Source organism: Euleptes europaea, chromosome 7 (assembly GCF_029931775.1).
Source record: "Euleptes europaea isolate rEulEur1 chromosome 7, rEulEur1.hap1, whole genome shotgun sequence".
Lineage (NCBI taxonomy): Eukaryota > Metazoa > Chordata > Lepidosauria > Squamata > Sphaerodactylidae > Euleptes > Euleptes europaea.
The window spans coordinates 30,818,570-30,838,763 of NC_079318.1; the positions used below are offsets into that span (position 1 = coordinate 30,818,570).

The 20,194-nt window shown below is 43.0% G+C and overlaps 1 protein-coding gene across 1 annotated transcript in view; it reads left to right on the forward strand.

Moving 5' to 3' along the window:
* The window catches only part of KIF26B (kinesin family member 26B), a 366,977-nt gene that overhangs the window by 275,441 nt on the left and 71,342 nt on the right, over window positions 1–20,194 (forward strand). Inside the window, exons 6-9 of the mRNA XM_056853346.1 lie at window positions 12,401–12,607; window positions 13,692–13,785; window positions 15,179–15,441; window positions 17,348–17,531. Coding sequence (XP_056709324.1) covers window positions 12,401–12,607; window positions 13,692–13,785; window positions 15,179–15,441; window positions 17,348–17,531 — 748 coding nt within the window. The remainder of the gene's footprint in view (window positions 1–12,400; window positions 12,608–13,691; window positions 13,786–15,178; window positions 15,442–17,347; window positions 17,532–20,194) is intronic.

Below are 20,194 nucleotides of genomic sequence, written 5' to 3' on the forward strand. Positions count from 1 at the left end.
TCCGGCTTCAGGTGCCCCCTACCAGCTGAGATTAGATGGGTAGCAATCTGAGAAAGGACCTTCTTTGTCATGGCTCAAAAATGATGGAATTCCTCCCCAGGGAGAATTGTCTGGTCACCTCTATTGTCTTCTAGACTTTTATGTTTCGTTTGGTGTTTCTTCATTCCTGTATAAGAAGTTAAGTGTCTATGTGTCTCTGTCTTTGTGTTTTGATGAATAGTTTTTGTTTTATGTATATGTATAAAGGTCTTTCTATATGTGTGTGAGAGAGAGTATATATAGAGAGAGAGAAAGAGAGAGGGGGGGCTTATTGCACCCAGGCTGGGAAACGTATGGAAAACATCTTAAAAGCGATCGTGCTGGATGTGATTTCCTATTCCCCCCACACACTTCTGCTCGTTCTAATCTCTCTGAAATGTTTGCTTTCAGAGCGCACCTCCAATGAAACAGTGCACAAAAGAGAGAAGGGGGTGTGGAGGGAGCACCACGTAACTTGCTTGGGTTCCCCTCCACCTCCCTCGGCATTTTGGTGTGCTTGCGTGGGATCATCAGTGCATCGGGAAGATAGGATGATGGGCTCACGTTTCCCCCGATGCTTCTAGTTCTCGCGGGAATGCAAAGGGACAAAAAGCAGGAAATCATTCATATCTTCCCTTGGGGATATTGCACCAGGAGGAAAACGGGGGGGGGGGGAGAAAAGAAAGAAGAAACTCAGAAACAATCATTCTCCTGCAGCTCTCAAGGGAAGGGGGGTCAGAAGAACAAAAGCAACAAATTTTCTTTACAGCCTTGTCCAAGCCTCGTCTGTAACACAGAAACAAAGGAGACCTGGTGGAGAATGGGTCGCTTCTTTGCTGGCTTTAAATAACTTGCCTGATCCCTTTTTTTTAAGAAGACATAATGATCCAATGTTTCTCCAAGTACATTTATTTAAAAAAAAAAACCCACATGGCCACCAGAGGGAAAGAGGAGGGGACATGGGCTTCACAGTGGGTGTGGACAACAGAGGGGCGGAGAAAGAAACAGCGTCTTAATCTTATCTGCACTTCGGGGGAAGCTGTCTGGAAAATGGAGAAAGGAAAAACATCGTTCTATATGTGTTTTTGGAAACCACGGGGATTACACGACTGCAAAATGGTTCCACCCCCAAAAGGAGGGGAGGAAGTGCGATCATGAATGAATAAAACGTCTCAATAAACTTTTCAAACAGTAAGTGCGTTAGCCCTTAGAGATTGTTTTAATTTGTAATTGGCTGCTGCCTAGGAAACTGTAAATTTGGTAGAAGCCACCATAAAAACGTTTTAATAAATATTCACCTCAAGTTTTACTTCAGATAAAATTGGTGGTGGTTCTGGAAATGTATGAAAATTTCCTGAGCATTTTACTGCTCTTACTATTCCTGATAACTGCTATAACATTTCTTCCAAGCAGCATCCTCCAAACTGGTCTCAGGTTTCACCTTAGGAGACATCTGGCAATTCTATTCTAGTTTGTAAAGGAGAGAAACTCAGAAACAAGTTCATCTTAGTTTTCTTCTTTTGGAATGAGATAGTTCATGAAGACGTCAATCCTTATTAAATTTCTTCTGCTGTTCTTTAGCTCTTCTTGACATCTGGACTTGAACCCCTTGTTCTGATTGAAATACAAACTTCGAAAAAGAGTTACAGTGCTAAACCGAGTTACACCCTTCCAAGTCCATTGAAGTCAATGAGCTTTGAAGGGTGTAACTCTGTTTAGGATTGCTCCAAGGCCCAAAATACAAATGACAGAGTTCGCAGGCCCTGCCCATGGCCTCTTAACACCATTTTAAAAGCTTTTGTAGTTCTTTAAAAATTGCGGCGAAGCCCTGATCTGGATCGAGTGCATGGCACAGCAGGGCTAGGAGCTGTTGCCCCCCTATGCCTTTTCAAGTATAGAAAGAGCCATTGGGGGGGGGATGTTTGTACACCTGAAAAAATGTTGGAGTGAAAGAAAGGCTCTCGGGGCCGCTGTGCTGCACACTCAATCCGAGTCAGGCGCTTGTGGCAATTTTTAAAGAAGTATAAATGCTATTAAAATTGTGTCAGTGGCCATGAGATGATCCTGTGGACTCTTGTCACTTGTCTTTTGATCCTTGAAAATCACTTTTTTTCCCTAAGAGAGAGAAAAAAATTGCATGCACTTCTTCCCCCCCTTCATGCCTTTAAAGCCCTGAAGTAGGGTTGCCAGCCTCCAGGTAGTGGCTGGAGATCTCCTGCTATTACAACTGATCTCCAGACGACAGAGAAATGGGCTTCTTGGGAAGGTGGACTCTATGGCATTATACCCCATTGAAGTCCCTCCCCTCACAAATCCCGCCCTCCTTAGGCTCCACCCACAAGATCTTCAGGTGTATCCCAACCCAGAGCTGGCAACCCTACCCTGAAGCCATGTTTTAATCGTATTGCGCCAAACTACGTATCACCTTGTGGTGGTTTGTCCTACTTCTAGAGACTGTACGTCCTTTATGCCACTTTATATAGTAATGGCACCCCTTACATTGGGGGCTCCCGGAAGCATTTCTATCCTTCTGCTTCAGTTTTCTTTGATGTATATATATTGGTCTGGACTCTGGATTTGCTTCCACTTACTAAACTCCTTTTTCCTACTCAGATATCTGAATCAGTCCCTTTTTATTAAGTGAATCTGATTATCAGCTTTCATTCTGAACTTGGCCCACTTTCTTATATAGTTTGTTTGCCACATTAAATTGTGATTTGTCATCTCTGCCCATTTCAGCATTAAATAATGCAAATCCTTCTTATCTGATTGTGTTGCTGCTCATTATTTACTCTATTGACTATCTGTACAGAACTGAAAATCTTCCTTTGTGTGTAATCATGGAAACCGCTGGCATAAATAATAACATCTAGGGTAGCCTGCCTTCTTAGCTGGCCTTGAATAGTCTTTGTCTTTTTGATATTTCAGTGGGATAATTTAGTAGAAATTTATCATTGTCTTTTTCCATGCTATAATTTGTATTTGATTCCACAACAAAAGTTCTAGCTGCCTAAAAATGACCTCTAGTTCATTGAGGAGTCCATTAATTAGAGATAGTGTAAATACCTGTATAATTTATTAGATTGTAGTATTTTACAATATGTCACAGTATTTTAAAGATAGGTTTAATATGGGATTTGGAGATTGTGAAGAATTTATACGTGTCTGCATACACATTCACAGTGGGGGGTTTTAATCTCTGACATCTGTGAGTCACGTTGGTTCTGTGAACATGGATGGCAACAATTTGAGGAGCCACAGACTGTGAGTAAAGTGGGTTATACAGTGTTCATATTCCCAGAGTTAAAATCAGTTAAAGACAGAATTGCTACAGGTATTTCCTCCACAGTGCTAGTTAGCAACTAACTTTAAAAAAAGGTAAAGGTCCCCTGTGCAAGCACTGGGTCATTCCTGACCCATGGGTTGACATCACATCCTGACGTTTACTAGGCAGACTTTGTTTTACTGGGTGGTTTGCCAGTCCCTTCCCCAGTCATCGTCCCTTTACCCCCAGCAAGCCGGGTACTCATTTTACCAACCTCAGAAGGATGGAAGGCTGAGTCAGCCTTGAGCCGGCTACCTGAAACCAACTGAAGAAGTGATCTGAAGTTCAGAAACCAGATCTGAAGAAGTGAGCTGTGGCTCACGAAAGCTCATATCCTGCCAGAAAATATTTTTGTTAGTCTTTAAGGTGCTACTGGACTCTTGTTCTTTTCTACTACTGCAGACAGACTAACACGGTTACCGACTGTGAATTATTCACAACAACTCTGTGAGGTAGGTTAGGCTGGTCCAAGGTCACCCATAGACTTACCAGCTCCTTCCTCTGCTCCAGTGGGAGGCTATGGGGCTGTGGGTGCAATGGCGCGCGTGCGTCCGCAGCACTTCCGGTTTACAACCAGAAGTGCCGCCCTCGTGAGGGGTCTTTTCCTCTTAGTTTGAGTGGTAAAGCGGCCCTTTACCACTCAAACTAAGAGGAAAAGGCCCCTCGCGAGGCGGTGCGCGTGTGCACGTTTGCCCGCCGACCCTCAGGTGGTCGGCGTGCATAGGGGCAAATTGCCGGGGGTTTGCCCGCCATCACGGGGCACCTGGCAACCCTAGTCACCCAGCACGCGTCCATAGCAGAGTAGGGATTAAATCTGGGTCTCCCAGATCCTATCCCAGCACTCCAGCCACTTATGCTTTGTCGATCATGTTTATGATCAGTAATATATAAGTTTCTTGAGTAATTAAAATGCTCTTTCAAATTCACATTATCGATATAACTGCAAATGCCCCCCGAAGAAGTTAACAACAGTACTGTAAAAAATATGACTGCGTATATGAGGCCTGTCAGAGCCATATACTTTGTGGTATTCATTTGGTTTTGTACCAGATATTAGGCTACACCAACGTTACAAAAGTAAGAAAATCCCCATGTGCATTTTGAAACACTGTTGTATATTTTGTGCCAAATGTCCCCAGCTCAGGGCAGAATTTAATGGAGCTAATTTGACACTTGCCAGATGGAGGGAAAAGTGGTTAATTAGTCTTTTGTGACTCAAGGGTTTTTTGTTACCTTTCCTTGTAGTCAGAAGGGTAGCCAATTCTGTAAATTTACCTGGGATTAAAGTTGCCTTATAATTGATAAGGGAAATAGTATTACTACTTAAATCTTTTCCATGGCAAATAGAAACTGACTTTAAGCAAGAAGATTTCAGAGGGGATGCAAAACTTAACATCTCTTTGTTTAGATATACGTTCTTGTAGTTTTTTTTAATGCTTTAATGCCCTAAAAACCAAACAATTCAGCAGTGTTGCTGCAGAGAAATGATAATTGTATGGACAATTATTGTGTGATTATCTTTTCTAAAGCACTTGTAAGGGAATGCAAAGAATGAAGACCCAACAACCTTTTAAAAAGGTGACCGGTTATTATTTCTGTCTATATAAAGGGTGAGCAAATGGGGGGGGGGACTTTATACCCTACAATGATTTTATTTTATTATGTATGTTTTAATTTGTGATTTCTAAGCAGCCTTGTGCCAGAATAAAAGAAAACCAGTACCTATATTTTCTTACTGTTAGTCGAATGCACAGAGACAGACTGAGAGAGACCATTCTGATGTAGTTGCAAAAAGCATTCTGTGGAGAGGACATGGGGGAACTAAGATTGCCATCTGGCCAGGAAAAAATACCTACTAGGCTGTGTTTTTAACAACAAGATAAACAACACCAAAAGGGAACACAGTGTGTACAAACAGAAAGAAAAAATAATGAAGAGCACCGCACTGTATGACTGTAATGGACAGGACACACCAGCCAATAAAAAAATTTATTTAGGACAGTGCACTGAATTGTAAAATGAAAATAATGATCATTGGGACAGAATTAAACTCACATGTACTAAATACATATACAAAAACAAATAGAAAAAGAGTCTACCAAAAAGAGTCTGCCGTGAGTATAATGTGCTAAATGCACCTCCATAGAAAATCTATGATATGTCCATTGAAAGGACAGGCATCCGGGATATTGTCCTCCTGGTTCAAAATGTATCTTCATCAGAACAATGCAGAGTAGAAGACCATCTCTTCTTAACACTTGCATATAAATTTCTGTGTTACAGAAGGCCTCTTTGGATCAGCTGCAGTAGATAATGAAGCTTTTTTCAGTAATGCTAAGGACAATAAAGAGACTCTAACAGCCCATTCCTAAAGGGGGGGGCAAATGACCGTAGGAGCCGGTGTGACCCCTACGCTGGTGTCCATGCCACTCGCACCATACAAACTGGCACGGATGCCGGCACTCAGGACTGCATGGTTCAACATTTACAGTGCATTTGTAAGGAGAGTTACTCCAGTCTAAGCCTATTGAAATGAATGGGCTTAGACTGGAGTAGCTCTCCTTAGGAATGCACTGTTACTTTGATTATATGGGAGAGAGCCAGAACTATCGGGAGTGTTTTTTGCTTATTGTCTGGGATTGAGAATTTACCACTTGAAAATACACTTGGTTTTCTTCCACTCTGTGTTCTTCTGATGAAGATACCTTTTTGAGAGTATTCAGGGCATGTCCATATGTATTTGTGACTATATAGAGTAAATAGAGTCTGGAGGAGGGTTGTGCCATATAATAGGTTTTTAATTTAGGGAGTCTAAACCCTCCTTTTTCAGTTGGTAGTTGTAATTTGTTGTAGGCAATTCTGGGTCTTTGATTATCCCCCCCCCCCCGAGAAGGTAAGAAAAATAAATCCAATTTTAAACAATATTTTTGGAGGATATACATAGCCAGACCTCTAATTATATAGATTAGTTTAGGGACAACATTTATTTGTATTTATTTACATTATTTATAATTTGTTTTCTCGTTGGTGCTCAAAGTAGATTACACAGTTTGAGTCAATACAATCAACAGGATGCGACATTCAGTAAATAATGCAGTCGGATTAGGGTTGTGGTATGTGTTAAGTGTCATCAAGTCACTTCCGACTCATGGTGACCCTATGAATCAATGTCCTCCAAAACGTCCTCTTGTTAACAGCCTTGCTCAGGTCTTGCAAACTGAGGGCTTCCTTTAATCCATCTCATGTTGGGTCTTCCTCTTTTCCTGCTGCCTTCAACTTTTCCAGCGAGTATTGCCTTCTCAAAATGCGACCAAAGTACAATAGCCTCAGTTTAGTCACTTTAGCTTCTATGGAGAGATCTACAACCCACTTACTTGTCTATTTGGTGGTCCACGGTATCCATAAAACTCTCCTCCAACACCACATTTTAAAGGAATTTACTTTCTTCCTGTCATCTTTCTTCATTGTTCGACTTTCACATACATACATAGTAAAAATAACTTTTAAGGAGAATCAAACCGGCTTACAATCTCCTTCCCTTCCTCTCCCCACAACAGACACCTTTTGAGGTAGGTGAAGTTGAAAGAGTTATTAGAGAACTGTGACCAGCCCAAGGTCACCCAGCTGGCTTCATGTGTAGGAGTGGGAAAACCAACGCTGCTCACCAGATTAGAGTCCACCACTCCTGTGGAGGAGTGGGGAATCAAACCCAGTTCTCCAGATTAGAGTCCACCACTCTTAACCACGACACCACACTGGATTTGCCAAGACAAATCACAATTCACTGATCATCTGCAAACCAAACCCTGGTTTCATTAACTAACCACAGCGAAGTAAGCCATGGTTTAATTTTATGCTTGAACAGAGCCATTATCTCTCATCTTCTTGCAAAATGAGAATGGCACCAGTGTTGAGATGTTGGGTCACTCACCATTCTTGAGACTCTGGCAAATGTCTCACGATGCCTCCCATTGGACTTGTCCTGTTTATATATTCCAGCTGGGTTGGTGAAATCCTAACTGACCTCCAGTTTTACCTTGAACCTTATGATTGAATAATAGCATCTGATGATAAAGATACAGAGTTCCATGGTAGTTTTGTTTTATAGATGTTCATTTCCCAGTCCTTTGCAAGAAGCTTTTAAGTTTACATCCATTGTGTCAAGATATGTATAAGTCATAAGTTATAGATTTCATTGCGCTGCTCAATTTTGTGACTACTTAACAGCAAAAATTTACGCTTCCTTTCATTATTTAAAGCAGTAGCAATGAGAAATTACAAAGCCCACTCTTCATTAACCTCCAATAAGCCTGTTCTACAGTCAGCAATTGCCATTACATTGATGGAGTGCTAATATAGCTTGATAGCTGTGCTCTTGCCTCTGTCTCCACGGACACTTCCACTCCAGCTAACTCCCTCCCTGTGCGAGGCATGTCCAATAAAAGGTGCCAGGATGACTAATGGGAGAAGTGGTACATAAAGACACACTGAAAGTGCTCTAGTTTTAGGCATCACATGAGGAACTACATAATCCAAAAAAGAAAAGAAAGAAAGTTTACGTGTTGGGTTAGGGAGGGGTTTCTAATACTGTACTCCCCCATATTACAGTGCTCAGTTTGTGATGACATTGCTCCCCCGTGACAATGGACTGCGAGAAAGAACAACCATTCACATGCCACGGAATCAGAATTTCAGCAATGACATTGAAAGAGCCCAGAAATAAGATTATAAAGTAGATTCTGCTTCATGGTATAGCTCCAGGGTAACTCTTCTTGAGATCAGTTACAGCAAGCATAAAACATTTAAAGAAACCTCATAAAATGCTATGAGCCTGACACAAAAGCTACCACCCGAAGGAAGATACCCGTTTGGCTATGCAAGAACTTTTTTTACTATCAAGGACACAATCATTTACATAAAATTAGGACTGCGCTGAATAGTCTCCCATTTCAGTTTTGTGATTGAAAATAGCTATTTTTGTGGGGTAACATCTATTGCAGGAAAACACTTCAAAACATAATTGAACGTTCGCACACAATTATTCGGAGCTGTTATTTCCCTTTCTGTTTTACCCCTTTTGTCCTTGCTCCCATACCACAGCCTCTTTCTCTTTTAATTAATTACTTGGTGGCCTCAGCCAGTCAGGAGTCACATAGTGAATGGATTGATGTCACTAGACTATGTAGTCAATAATATTTAGAATGTAGAATATGAGGGATCCTACCCAATCTACACCCTCCTATTATCTAGAGAATCAATTATGCTGCGAACTTGGTGGCTTTACCATGCTACATAGCTAATCATACTGCATGACCATGTAACTGAAGGCTAGTGAAGGCAACTGAGAGAGAGAACAAACGTAACGGCAATGTAAATGAATAAACAGTGTTGGAAATAGTATCTGAACGTTATCCAACAAGGGAGGCCTGTTTTGGCACTGTTCAAAATGTTCATAGGAATGCGAGTCGTTTCTATTAGGAATTTTTATTTATTTGTCAAGTTTCTACCCCGCCCTCCCTGGCCAAATCAAATCAACTGCAGAACCTGGCAGAAAGGCTGGTTTATATCAAGCAATATATTTTGAACGTTCTGATTGTAGGGAGTTATTCATTGGTAGTATTGGTACAACAACAACAAAAACCAGTGTAGATAATGTGGCATGTGGATTCTCCATTCCCCCCCCTTTTTGGTAGGAAAAAAAAAAACCCTTTCATTTGTATTGCAAAAATAAACTCTTAAGAATCAGTTTCCAGTGATCTTGACCGTATTTTTCTTTTCGTCAAAGCTATAGTAGAAGTCTTTAACTGCTAAAATAGAATTGAAAGATTTTTTTAGAGTCCATTAAGTCCTGGTCTGCTTCTGAGTTGAATGAATTGCAATTCTTCCTTCAGGCTGGCTCCCTGGCGTAGTGTATTTCAAAGCCCTTCTCTGACCAGTACACCTACTTACTCATAAATTGCATGTGAAATGGGAATGCAGTCGGCCGTATGGCTCCATCAGTTCTGCCTGATGAAATAAATTTGACTTACTATTTTCATAACTATAGCTATGGTATCGCCTCGGATTTTAAGTTGTCTACCAAAGACAAATATTTTATAATTTGCAAGTCTATAGTACTTTTCATCTGACAATGCACCCTGGTCTGGAACAAAGAGAACAGGGCATTCTGTCTTTTAAAGCAAATGTGGAAGGAAAAAATTGCAGTGTGTATACAGTTTGTGTGTGTAAAGTGCCTTCAAGTTGCAGCCGACTTATGGCTACCCCTTTTTTGGGGTTTTCATGGCAAGAGACTAACAGAGGTGGTTTGCCAGTGCCTTCCTCTGCACAGCAACCCTGGTATTCCTTGGTGGTCTCCCATCCAAATACTAACCAAGGCTGACCCTGCTTAGCTTCTGAGATCTGACCTGGGCCATCCAGGTCAGGGCTGTATGCAGTTTACTTGGAATTAAATCCCACTGTGTACAACAAAGCTTACCCAAAAGTAAATGGGCACAGAGTTGCAACCATAGCCATGTTCTATTTCCAGTATCTCCAGTTAAAGGATATCAGGTGACAAGACTGGAAAAGGGACCATATCAGACTTTGTGCATCTACACTGGCTTCCAATCTGTTACCAGACACAGTTCAATGGTGCTGGTGTTGACCTTAAAAGCCCTACATGTTTTGGGACCAGCATACAGGAAGGACTACCTGCTACCTTACAAACCTGCCCAACCGCTACAGTCCTGTTCCAAGGCCCTGCTTTGGGTGCCCCTGCCTTCTGAGATTAGGTGGGTGGCAACCTGGAAGAGGGCCTTCTTGGTCATGGCGGCCAAATTGAGGGGGATCACCCCCATCAATGTCCCCTCGCCTTGCCACCCGCACAGCATGGCTGCAGGCACATGCGCAAGGGCTTGGGGGAAAAGAAGACGTGAGCAGCTACATTGCCCACTGCAACCATAAGCCCCTGTGCGGGCATAGGTCACCCTCAGAAAGCCAACGCAGGCACGCAAGGGATGGCCACCTGTGGCAGAGAGAACCCTGGGCTTTTGCATTCTGTTTTTTTAGTTGTTTTGATCTCCTGAAAAGAGGAAGGGGCAACAGTGACTTCAGAGCTAGGAATTCCCACACATGGTGAGTTTCAAATATTTTGAGCTGCTAGTGCAGTGCAGAGCCAAAAGCTAGCCCCCCTCCCCCAGCAGCTGTTCCAGCCCAGTCCCCACATACCAAAACTTCTTGTGTGGGGGGGCAATGGGGGGAATATGGGGCTCCTGCCACCCCTGCTGACTGCCAGTCTCGGGTGTGAGGGGCTGCATTGCCGGGGTGGCTCTTGGCCACAGATGAGGGAAGGCGGGAAGGAGTTTGGAGGAATAGTTAGGGTTGCCAGGTCCATCGTCTGACAGCACCCCTGTCTCCATCCCCTGGTCTCGCACTGGTTGCCAGCAATTGACTGACAACCCTAGGACTCACACAAGTCAACCCCTACACATAGGGTTGTCAGGTCCCTCTTTGCCACCGGCGGGAGGTTTTTGGGGCAGAGCCTGAGGAGGGCGGGGTTTGTGGAGGGAGAGACTTTAATGCCATAGAGCCCAATTGCCAAAGTGGCCATTTTCTCCAGGTGAACTGATCTTTATCGGCTGGCGATCAGTTGTAATAGTGGGAGATCTCCAGCTATTACCTGGAGGTTGGCAACCCTAAGAATAGTCCCTTGCTTCCCTGTCAGTGTGCAGTCACCCCTTTGGGTCGTGGCTGAGGAAACGGGGCACCTGTTAGGGGTCAGAACTGAGAGGGTTTTTTGTAGGGCTGGGGGGCGGTTGCGATTGCCTGCTGCGAAGGGGGCTTGGCCAGCACAGGAGGTGATTTATTGAGCCCTTAGTTGGCATCCAAAGCTGTTTGGGGTCTCATGGGTGTGGCTACAGCGGGGGGGGGGTCACTTGTTTTTTTCCATTCCATGGCCACTTATGGGCTGTGCCCCCCTTTTCTTGGCACAGCTTTGTGCCACTCTCGAGTCATTCCCGGGCTGAAAGGGCTCGGGGAGCCGACTAACTCTGGCCATGCCCCATGATCTGCCCACATCGATGCTGGCGCAGAACCCTGCACCTGAGTTGTGCCAATGTGCAACCGCTGTGGAGTTGCACAGCACCCGAGATTGGCACAACAGCACTGGGTCCTGCACCGGCCTAACGGGCTCTTACGCCAACATAGCTCAGAGATACGCCAGGATATGGGTCAGTTGGCTCCCTGAGGCCATTTCCCCCTCCCAGTAGGATTGCGTTGTAAATCTTATAACTACGAAATGACTAAGGTCATGTGATCTTAGCACAGCCTCTCAAACTACCAGTTCCTGCCACTGGTTTGATTCTCTCTTTACAGATAGGAGTCAAAGAATTTTCACTGGTGAGGCAGAGTTAGCAAGTTGGGACTTAATTTGTATAGGGCTACACAGATCTATTCTTGTCCGGTGCTCTTTAATATCTATGTTAACAACAGAATGAGGTCGTCTTATTGGTTGTCATCAGTTTACATATTACATTCCACTGTGTATTTCTTTAACTAGGGGTCATTTTTTGTGAGATGAAGTTTGCAAGGTGGAGGCCATGGACCCGGCCTGTAAACAATCACAAAGTCATGTGACTTGTATGTAGGGTTGCCAGGTCCCTCTTCACCACCAGCGTGAGGTTTTTGGTGCGGAACCTGAGGAGGGTGGGGTTTGGGGAGGGGAGGGCCTTCAATGCTATAGAGTCCAATTGCCAAAGCGTCCATTTTCTCCAGGTGAACTGAACTCTATCGGCTGGAGATCAACTGTAATAGCAGGAAATCTCCAGCTAGTACCTGGAGGTTGGTAACACTACTTGTATGTTGTCATTAATTCCTGTACATGCGCTTCCCCTTCTGAATTAGGACTGTGGCATGCATGCAGACGGAGCTTAAACCTTCCCCTGTGCTGTTACCCTGAACTGAAATAACTTGACCTGACCAATTATGAATTCTCATTTTAAATATGTCTTTGTGGTTACTGGTGTAGCCTAATCAAATGTGTGCAATTTTTGTTTTTGTTTTTTGTGTGTTTGCTGACAGGTGAAGGTAATGGTGCGCATTTGTTCTACCCTGGCCAGGGACTCTTCTGAATCCAGCTCCTTCTTGAAGGTTGATCCTCGCAAGAAGCAGATTACTCTGTATGACCCACTGTCTTGTGTAGGCCAGAACTCCTTCCCAAAGAGGAGTGGTCAAGTGCCGCCCAAGATGTTTGCATTTGATGCAGTTTTCCCTCAAGATGCCTCTCAGGTAGACATTATGTCCAACTGGCAATGTGTCCATTTCGAGACTTGTATTATTATCGTTCCCATGATTGATATTATATTGATTTTAAAAGAAACAAAAGTTGAGTTTGGATTCAATTAGTGCCAGAGTATATGCTACCAGGGGGGTGTATTGGTTAAGAGCTGTGGTTTGAAGAACCGGGATTGATTCCCCACTCCTCCACATGAGCGACAGATGCTAATCTGGTGAACTGGGTTGGTTTTCCCACTCCTACAGATGAAGCCAGCTGGGTGACTTTGGACTAGTCACAGCTCTCTTTGAGTTCTCTCAGCCCCTCCTGCCTCACAGGGTGTCTGTTGTGGGGAGGGGAAACGAAGGTGATTGTAAGCTGGTTTGATTCTTCCTTAAGTGGAAGGCCATTTATGCAGGGTCAATGTGCAACTAGTAATTTATCCTTGCCAAAAATAAGGAGGTGGCACACTGTACCATTAAGCATCAAGGACAACCTTGTTCAGAGTGCATTCCAGTAATGTAGTCTTGAGACTGGTGAAGTCAGACATTGGTCTGGAAGATCTGAATCTTACAGGAAGTGTCAACGCCTTCACACATTGGCCATTTCTCTAATCAAGGCTGTAGCACAAGGGTTTTGCCCCTTTTTCTCCTCTTCCCTTCAGTCTGCAGCTGGGTTCCAAACAAACAATGAGACAAAAAGGATTGGGTTAGATGGAAAGAAATGGTAGGTGTCATAAAGTTCTAAATGATCTCACCCAGCAGCCTCATATGTACTGAACGCAAGAAATGGGAACAAAGTAGACCCTGTGAGACCCCGCAAGTGAAGTCTTAAGGTGATAAGGAATAATTTTTCACCACCCTGTGGGAACTCACTACACAGGAATGTATAGAACCATACAAAACCAGTCCAGCAACCCCATGCCTGGTTACAGAGTTGCATCTTAAATTTATTTATTCAAATCATTTATATTCCACCTCATAATCATGATGTTCTCAAGGCTCTGGTCAATTGCACTCAGTGGCATTAAAGACTACTGAAATATATAATAAAACCAGTTAGTTGTACTGTCCACTAATCGTCTTGTTTTTATGACAGGCTGAAGTATGTGCAGGAACAGTAGCTGAGGTGATCCAGTCTGTTGTGAATGGTGCAGATGGATGTGTATTTTGCTTTGGGCATGCCAAACTAGGTTAGTATATTTGTTTTCATGGTCAAACAATAATGTACAAAAAACCTCTTATTATGATCACCTGTATTTCAATCCTTTCAATATTCTAATCATGTTTGGAGAGCCAGCATGGTGTAGTGGTTCAGAGCAGTGGTTTGGAGTGGTGGAGTCTGATCTGGAGAACCAGGTTTGATTCCCCGCTCCTCCACATGAGTGGCGAGACGTTAATCTGGTGAACTGGATTTGTTTTCCCACTCCTACACACGAAGCCAGCTGGGTGACCTTGGGCTAGTCACAGCTCTCTCAGCCCCACATACCTCACAGGGTGTCTGTTGTGGGGAGGGGAAGGGAAGGCGATTGTAAGCCGGTTTGATTCTGCCTTAAATGGTAGAGAAAGTCGGCATATAAAAACCAACTCTTCTTCTTCTTTGTACTTCCCGTTGTTCTTGCTGTGCTCCCGTGATACCCTGCAGTGACAGAAGAAAACTATGACACTCCTTTTCCACTATTGGGATCTTATAGTAATGCTGTAAAATTATTCTAAGGAAAGTAGTCACTTCTAAATTGCATATGTTTGGATTCCACGGTCTTGGATTAGTTTTGAAAAATGGTTCCCATTCAGAGTAATCTTTGTCTGAAAGAATTGCACTCCCAGTTCTCTTAAAGCAAAGTGATACATCATTAATTGCCCCATTGATAGATTTATCTCAAGATAACTGACGTATATCAAGTTATCTCAAGATAACTGACGTATGAGAACCAATGAGCTCTGACTTTGCATGTTACATTTTTAATTTATCACTTGTTTAGTCTTTTCTTGATTTTACAGTTTTTTAAAAACAAAAACAGCAACAACAGAACCCCAGAGTTTGAAGCTGGTTTCCAACCCCAGTTTGGAAGGGGAGCACAAACGATTACTTGTGGGTTTGGAAGTAAATGCAAACAATGGTTTGTCACTAACTGATTCCAGCTGCATGAGGAGAGGAGCATATGTGTGAGCACAGGGCTAGTTCATGTAAAATCAAACCATGGGGTTAGTCAGAACTATCCTTTTATGTCCTGCAAGGGCTCCTTCACTGAAAGACAGTGTTTTGTAGAGAGTTGAATGTTGTACTAGGACTGGAGAAGACCCACATTCAAATCCCCACTTAGCTGTGAAGTTCATTGGATGCCCTTGGGGGAGTCACTATATCTCCCATTGGAGAAAGGGTGGAAAAGCATGGATTGAGAACCCTGACGATTTTTAGGCACTATTTCATTGCCACAGTAAAACAAACCCCCTTATTGCGGATCGGGATTTGGCGTAACTGTGAAAATATTTTTACTTGCACATGCTTTGCCGTGACCCATTCTTTTACCCGTTCTGTTTGCGCTGGTTTTGTTGACTTCCTTTCCTCCGCTCCATTCTTAACAGGAAAATCCTACACTATGATTGGAAAGGATGACTCCATGCAGAGCCTCGGCATAATCCCTTGTGCCATCTCCTGGCTTTTCAAGCTGATTAATGAACGAAAAGAGAAGACAGGGGCTCGTTTCTCAGTCCGAATCTCCGCAGTGGAAGTGTGGGGAAAAGAAGAAAATCTGAGGGACTTGCTGTCAGAGGTTGCGACAGGCAGCTTACAAGATGGCCAGTCTCCAGGTGTCTACCTTTGTGAGGACCCCATTTGTGGCATGCAGGTGAATACAAGGCTCTATTAATTCGGAATGTATACCTGTTGGGGCAGTGTTTTTCCCTAGAATTGCTTCAAATAAAAATAAATACACAAAGCGTACATTCTCCAACTTGGAAGCATTTATTTGCAGGCACACAAGAAACTTTATGACCTGCAGCTGCGGGGCCTTCTGCTCTCCTGGCCTAAATATTTGTGCCTTTGGCATGAGTTGATGTTGAGCAGGGACCTTTGTTTGCTGTAAAATGTGAAAGGGTTCAGATCAAACAAATTTTGCCTCCTCCTATAATAATTTCTCCAATGTCTAACAACACACACTAAAATATTTACAATATTGCACAAATAGCTCGAGGCCAATAATATAGCTGTTTATATCTCTGTGAACTGCATTATTTATGGCCATGGATTAGTAATGTTGTAGGAAGTATTCATAGCTACTTATTAATTGCTGCCAAGAAGTGACTATGAGGCCTGGTGAAGCCAAGAATAATTCCTGTATTCTTCAGGCAGGAACACCCAACTGGTTTTTAAAAAAAAGGCCTTTCTGGAGAAGTTGAAAGATATAGTACACAAACCACAGATCTAGTGATCTTTTAAAAAGTTATGACTAAATCCTCTAGGCACCCTTACTGGTAGGAATTCCTGGTAGCTTTCCTGTAGGTACAATTTTTTTACTGTGCTATACTTACAGTGACTACTGCCTCTTTGGTGTGGAATGTAACCTTGATCAGAAAGGAATGTATAAAGAAAGACTTTCAGAGGAAATCTCCTGAAAGCACAAACGTCCACACAGTCCTGGTTCAGGGTTTCATTGAAACTGTGGGCTCTATAGACATGCAGTATAATAAGCCTCCACCCTGGATAGCCCAGGCTAGCCTGATCTTGTCAGATCTCAGAAGCTAAGCAGAGTTGGACCTGGTTGGTACTTGGATGGGAGACTACCAAGGAAGTCCAGGGTCACTATGCAGAGGCAGGCAATGATAAACCACCTCTGATAGTCTCTTGCCTTGAAAACCTTATGAGGTTGCCGAAAGTTGGCTGCGACTTGATGACACTTACCACCACCATAATAACCACCACCATAATAAGCCTTCACCAAAGTCTGAAAAAAGTCAAAGGTGTCCCCCTCCCATTAAGAACCAATAATTGTCACTGCCACAGACTTCAATTTCTTAATGACCACATGTGGTTCCATCATCTTGACATCTGTCAGTTTTTATAGACTTTGTCTATGCTCTGATATCGTAATGGTCTGTGTTTCCCCACTTTATCCATGTTCTGATATCATAATGGTCTGTGTTTCCTCACTCCCCACCACTAGTAGCCAATGAAAAGAAGTAGAGGCAAGGAAATGTAGAATATTGTTGTGTCCAGCTATGATGTTCTCATAAATGCTATAAAGGTGGAACTATATGTGTGGCTGCCATTTTCAGCAGCAATCATGTGTTGAGTTTTTTTATCTAGTTTGATCATGAAAGAAAAACACAAACCATTATGACCCACTGTTGTGGGAAAGCACATTGTACAGCCCATACAATTCCAAAGCTTGTGTTATTGGAAAAAGCAAGTAAGTGATGATTTGAGCAGGGAAAAGCCTTAATGGAAGAGTAAACTGGAATTGCCAGTATCCAATGCTACCTGGGGGTAAGAAGCATGGAAACCAGAACAGGAAGTTCAGCATCATGGATTTGGGGTTGAAGCATCTTGCCTTTTTATTTTTTTTACAGTGAAGGCATTTTTGCATGGGAATTCTCTTTTGTCCAAATTGTTCTGCAGAGCAGAATGTTGCTTATGCAGATCCTAATGTTCTTTGGAGTTACCAACAGAAAATCACTTGCCAGTGTTAAATCTCAATGCGCACATTTTATGTCCTTTGCACACGCACTCCCCCCCCCCCCCGGGTGGCCTTGCAGCTTCAAAATCAAAGTGAGCTCCGGGCCCCCACCGCAGAGAAAGCTGCCTTCTTCCTCGATGCCGCGATTGCCTCGCGTCGCAGCAGCCAGCAAGATTGCCATGAGGAGGATCACAAGAATTCCCACATGCTCTTCACTCTGCACATCTACCAATACAGAATGGAGAAGAGTGGCAAAGGAGGAAGTAAGTCGCATGGCTTTCCCATCTGTTTCTAAAAATTCTGAGATTAAATCAGTCATTGTTTTTCAGGCGGTACTACAACATAAATGTGCCAGTTTGTATATGCAAATGGTGTGTGATATCATGGACAGTCTTGAAAAGTGGGTGCACATGGATATACCCAGTCAAATATAGAAATCTTCTGTTTTGGGGTTTGTGTTGATGTAGTGACTTCAAATAGTGTGGTTCAGGATTAGTCAAAGAACAAATCATCATGTGGCTGACTGAATAACTCTAGAAATGCTTGTTCGAGTCTCTTTCCTAATCCACTTGGGTGCAGCTGATGCAGATTGTTTGAAGGGGGAAAGCTGTTTCAGTTTGGCTCAGCCGTTTTTGAGAGACACAAGAGCCAAGGGATTTCACCATCACATAAATGCCAAAAATCTCAATTGTCTGAGCTACTTACTGCCACAAGAACTGAGATAACTGGCTGAATACCCTCCCAGCATGGTGTAGTGGTTAACAGTGGTGGTTTGGAGCAGTGGACTCTAATCTGGGGAACCGGGTTTGATTCCCCACTCCTCCACATGAGTGGCGGAGGCTAATCTGGTGAACCAGGTTGGTTTCCCTACTCCTGCCCATGAAGCCAGCTGGGTGACCTTGGGCTAGGCACAGCTCTCTTACAGCTCTCTCAGCCCCACCTACTTCACAGGGTGTCTGTTGTGGGGAGGGAAAGGGAAGGAGATTATAAACCGGTTTGATTCTTCCTTAAGTGGTAGAGAAAGTCAGCATATAAAAACCAACTCTTCTCCTTCTCCTTCTTCTTCCCTGCTCCATGGATACATGGCTTACTGCCCTCCCTTCCACATTATTTTGGCTTCTTCTTTCGTTTGTCACCCAGACACACAGCTAGATAAAACCATCTAAAAACTGGAAGTTTTTATTTTTTTAAATAAACGAATGCTAGGAAGCCCCGTCAGAAGATGCTCTTTCTGACAGAGTGCAAGGGTGTGAACCAGCTAAGACTTAAGTCTTCTCTAGCCTCAGAGTAGCTTTCTTACTCATGGTAGAGGAACCTGCAAACTTGTTGGAAGGAATTGCCTGTCTCCATTATGGAATTGCTGTCTAAATAACGAAACAGTTCTAAAGTCCTAAAGTCTTTGCTCTGCTGCTTTCAGATCTGTGTTAGCCTTGCTTCAGTATAGGTCAAGAAATGGAGTTTAGATAGTGTGACAGTAATGATAAAGTTTTTAGTAGCTATGACTTTCTGGATTGTTTGTGGTGTAGTTTATTCTCTGAGATCTAGGGCGAGCATCACACTTAAACATACATTGGACTCCTGTGTACATATTCTGGGAACAATTATGTAAATATATATATGTAGTATATAAATGTATGAATCACAATCCAGGTATCATAGGAACAGGCAATTCTGTTTGCATTTCTTTTGGTAATAACCCCCATAGCATTCACAAACTCAATTATCTAAGGGTTTATTAGTTAACAACCTGCACCCTCCAGTGGAAAGAGAGGATGTGAATGCTTATGTTTAACTGGCTGACATCACGTTACACATTGTGGAATGCTACAAGTCACAGGAAAGAGAGGAGAAAGAAACACAGAATAGCAGCATTTTCTTGTTAATACATAGTTCTGCCCTTAGGCTATGATCCAGGGGACCCTCATCCCTAAACCAGATTCCTGTGTACAGAATGTACGTGCCTCACATACGTTATTGCGATGGTTGCTCATATGCGGATGGTTGATCTTTTCCCAATCACAACTACTGTGAATTTTGAAGGGGGAAACCTGTCATTGGTTTCTGCCTTAAACAACTTATATATTTATGTATTTTAAACTAGAGGATCTTTCTAAGTACAAAATGTATTATGTGAACTGGCCCAGGCAGACTCTCTTTAAACAAATTTATTTTAAGGGCTCAAGTGGAGGATGCCCGTTGACTTTGTTAGCATTCAGAGTGGTCTATTAACATCTAGGCAGATTTTACTGCCTCTCAATTAATTGTCTTTGTTTGTTTACTCCATTGATAGTCCAACTATCTCACTGAGGCTGAAGGTGTATTTCAAATAAAAGCAGTACATTGAGAACAGTATAATACGACCAACAACTTTAACGCAATCCAACCAGTCTGAAGCAACTGGAATTACTAAGTAGCATTAAAATAAATGGCACCTAAAAATGGAATGAAATTTCACAGCTGGGTGACAACCACAGGAAGGCAGGGGCATCCATAGCAGAGCATTTGAGGATGATTATTACTTTAATAATAAAGCCAGCATGGTGTAGTGGTTAAGAGCAGTGGAGTCTGATCTGGAGACCTGGTTTGATTCCCCACTACTCCACATGAGTGGCGGAGGCTAATCTGGTGAACTGGATTTGTTTCCCACTCCTACACACAAAGCCAGCTGGGTGACCTTGGGCAAGTCACATTCTCTCAGCCTCACCTACCTCACAGGGTGTCTGTTGTGGGGAGGGGAAGGGAAGGTGATTGTAAATCAGTTTGAGTCTCCCTTAAGTGGTAGAGAAAGTCGGCATATAAAAACCAACTCTTCTTCTCCTCCTCCTCCTCCTCCTCCTCTTCCTCCTCCTCATGGGATGTTATGCTTTCTTCGGGATGTTATGCTTTCTTCATTTGGTAGATCATGAAAAGTACTAACTTTAACTCC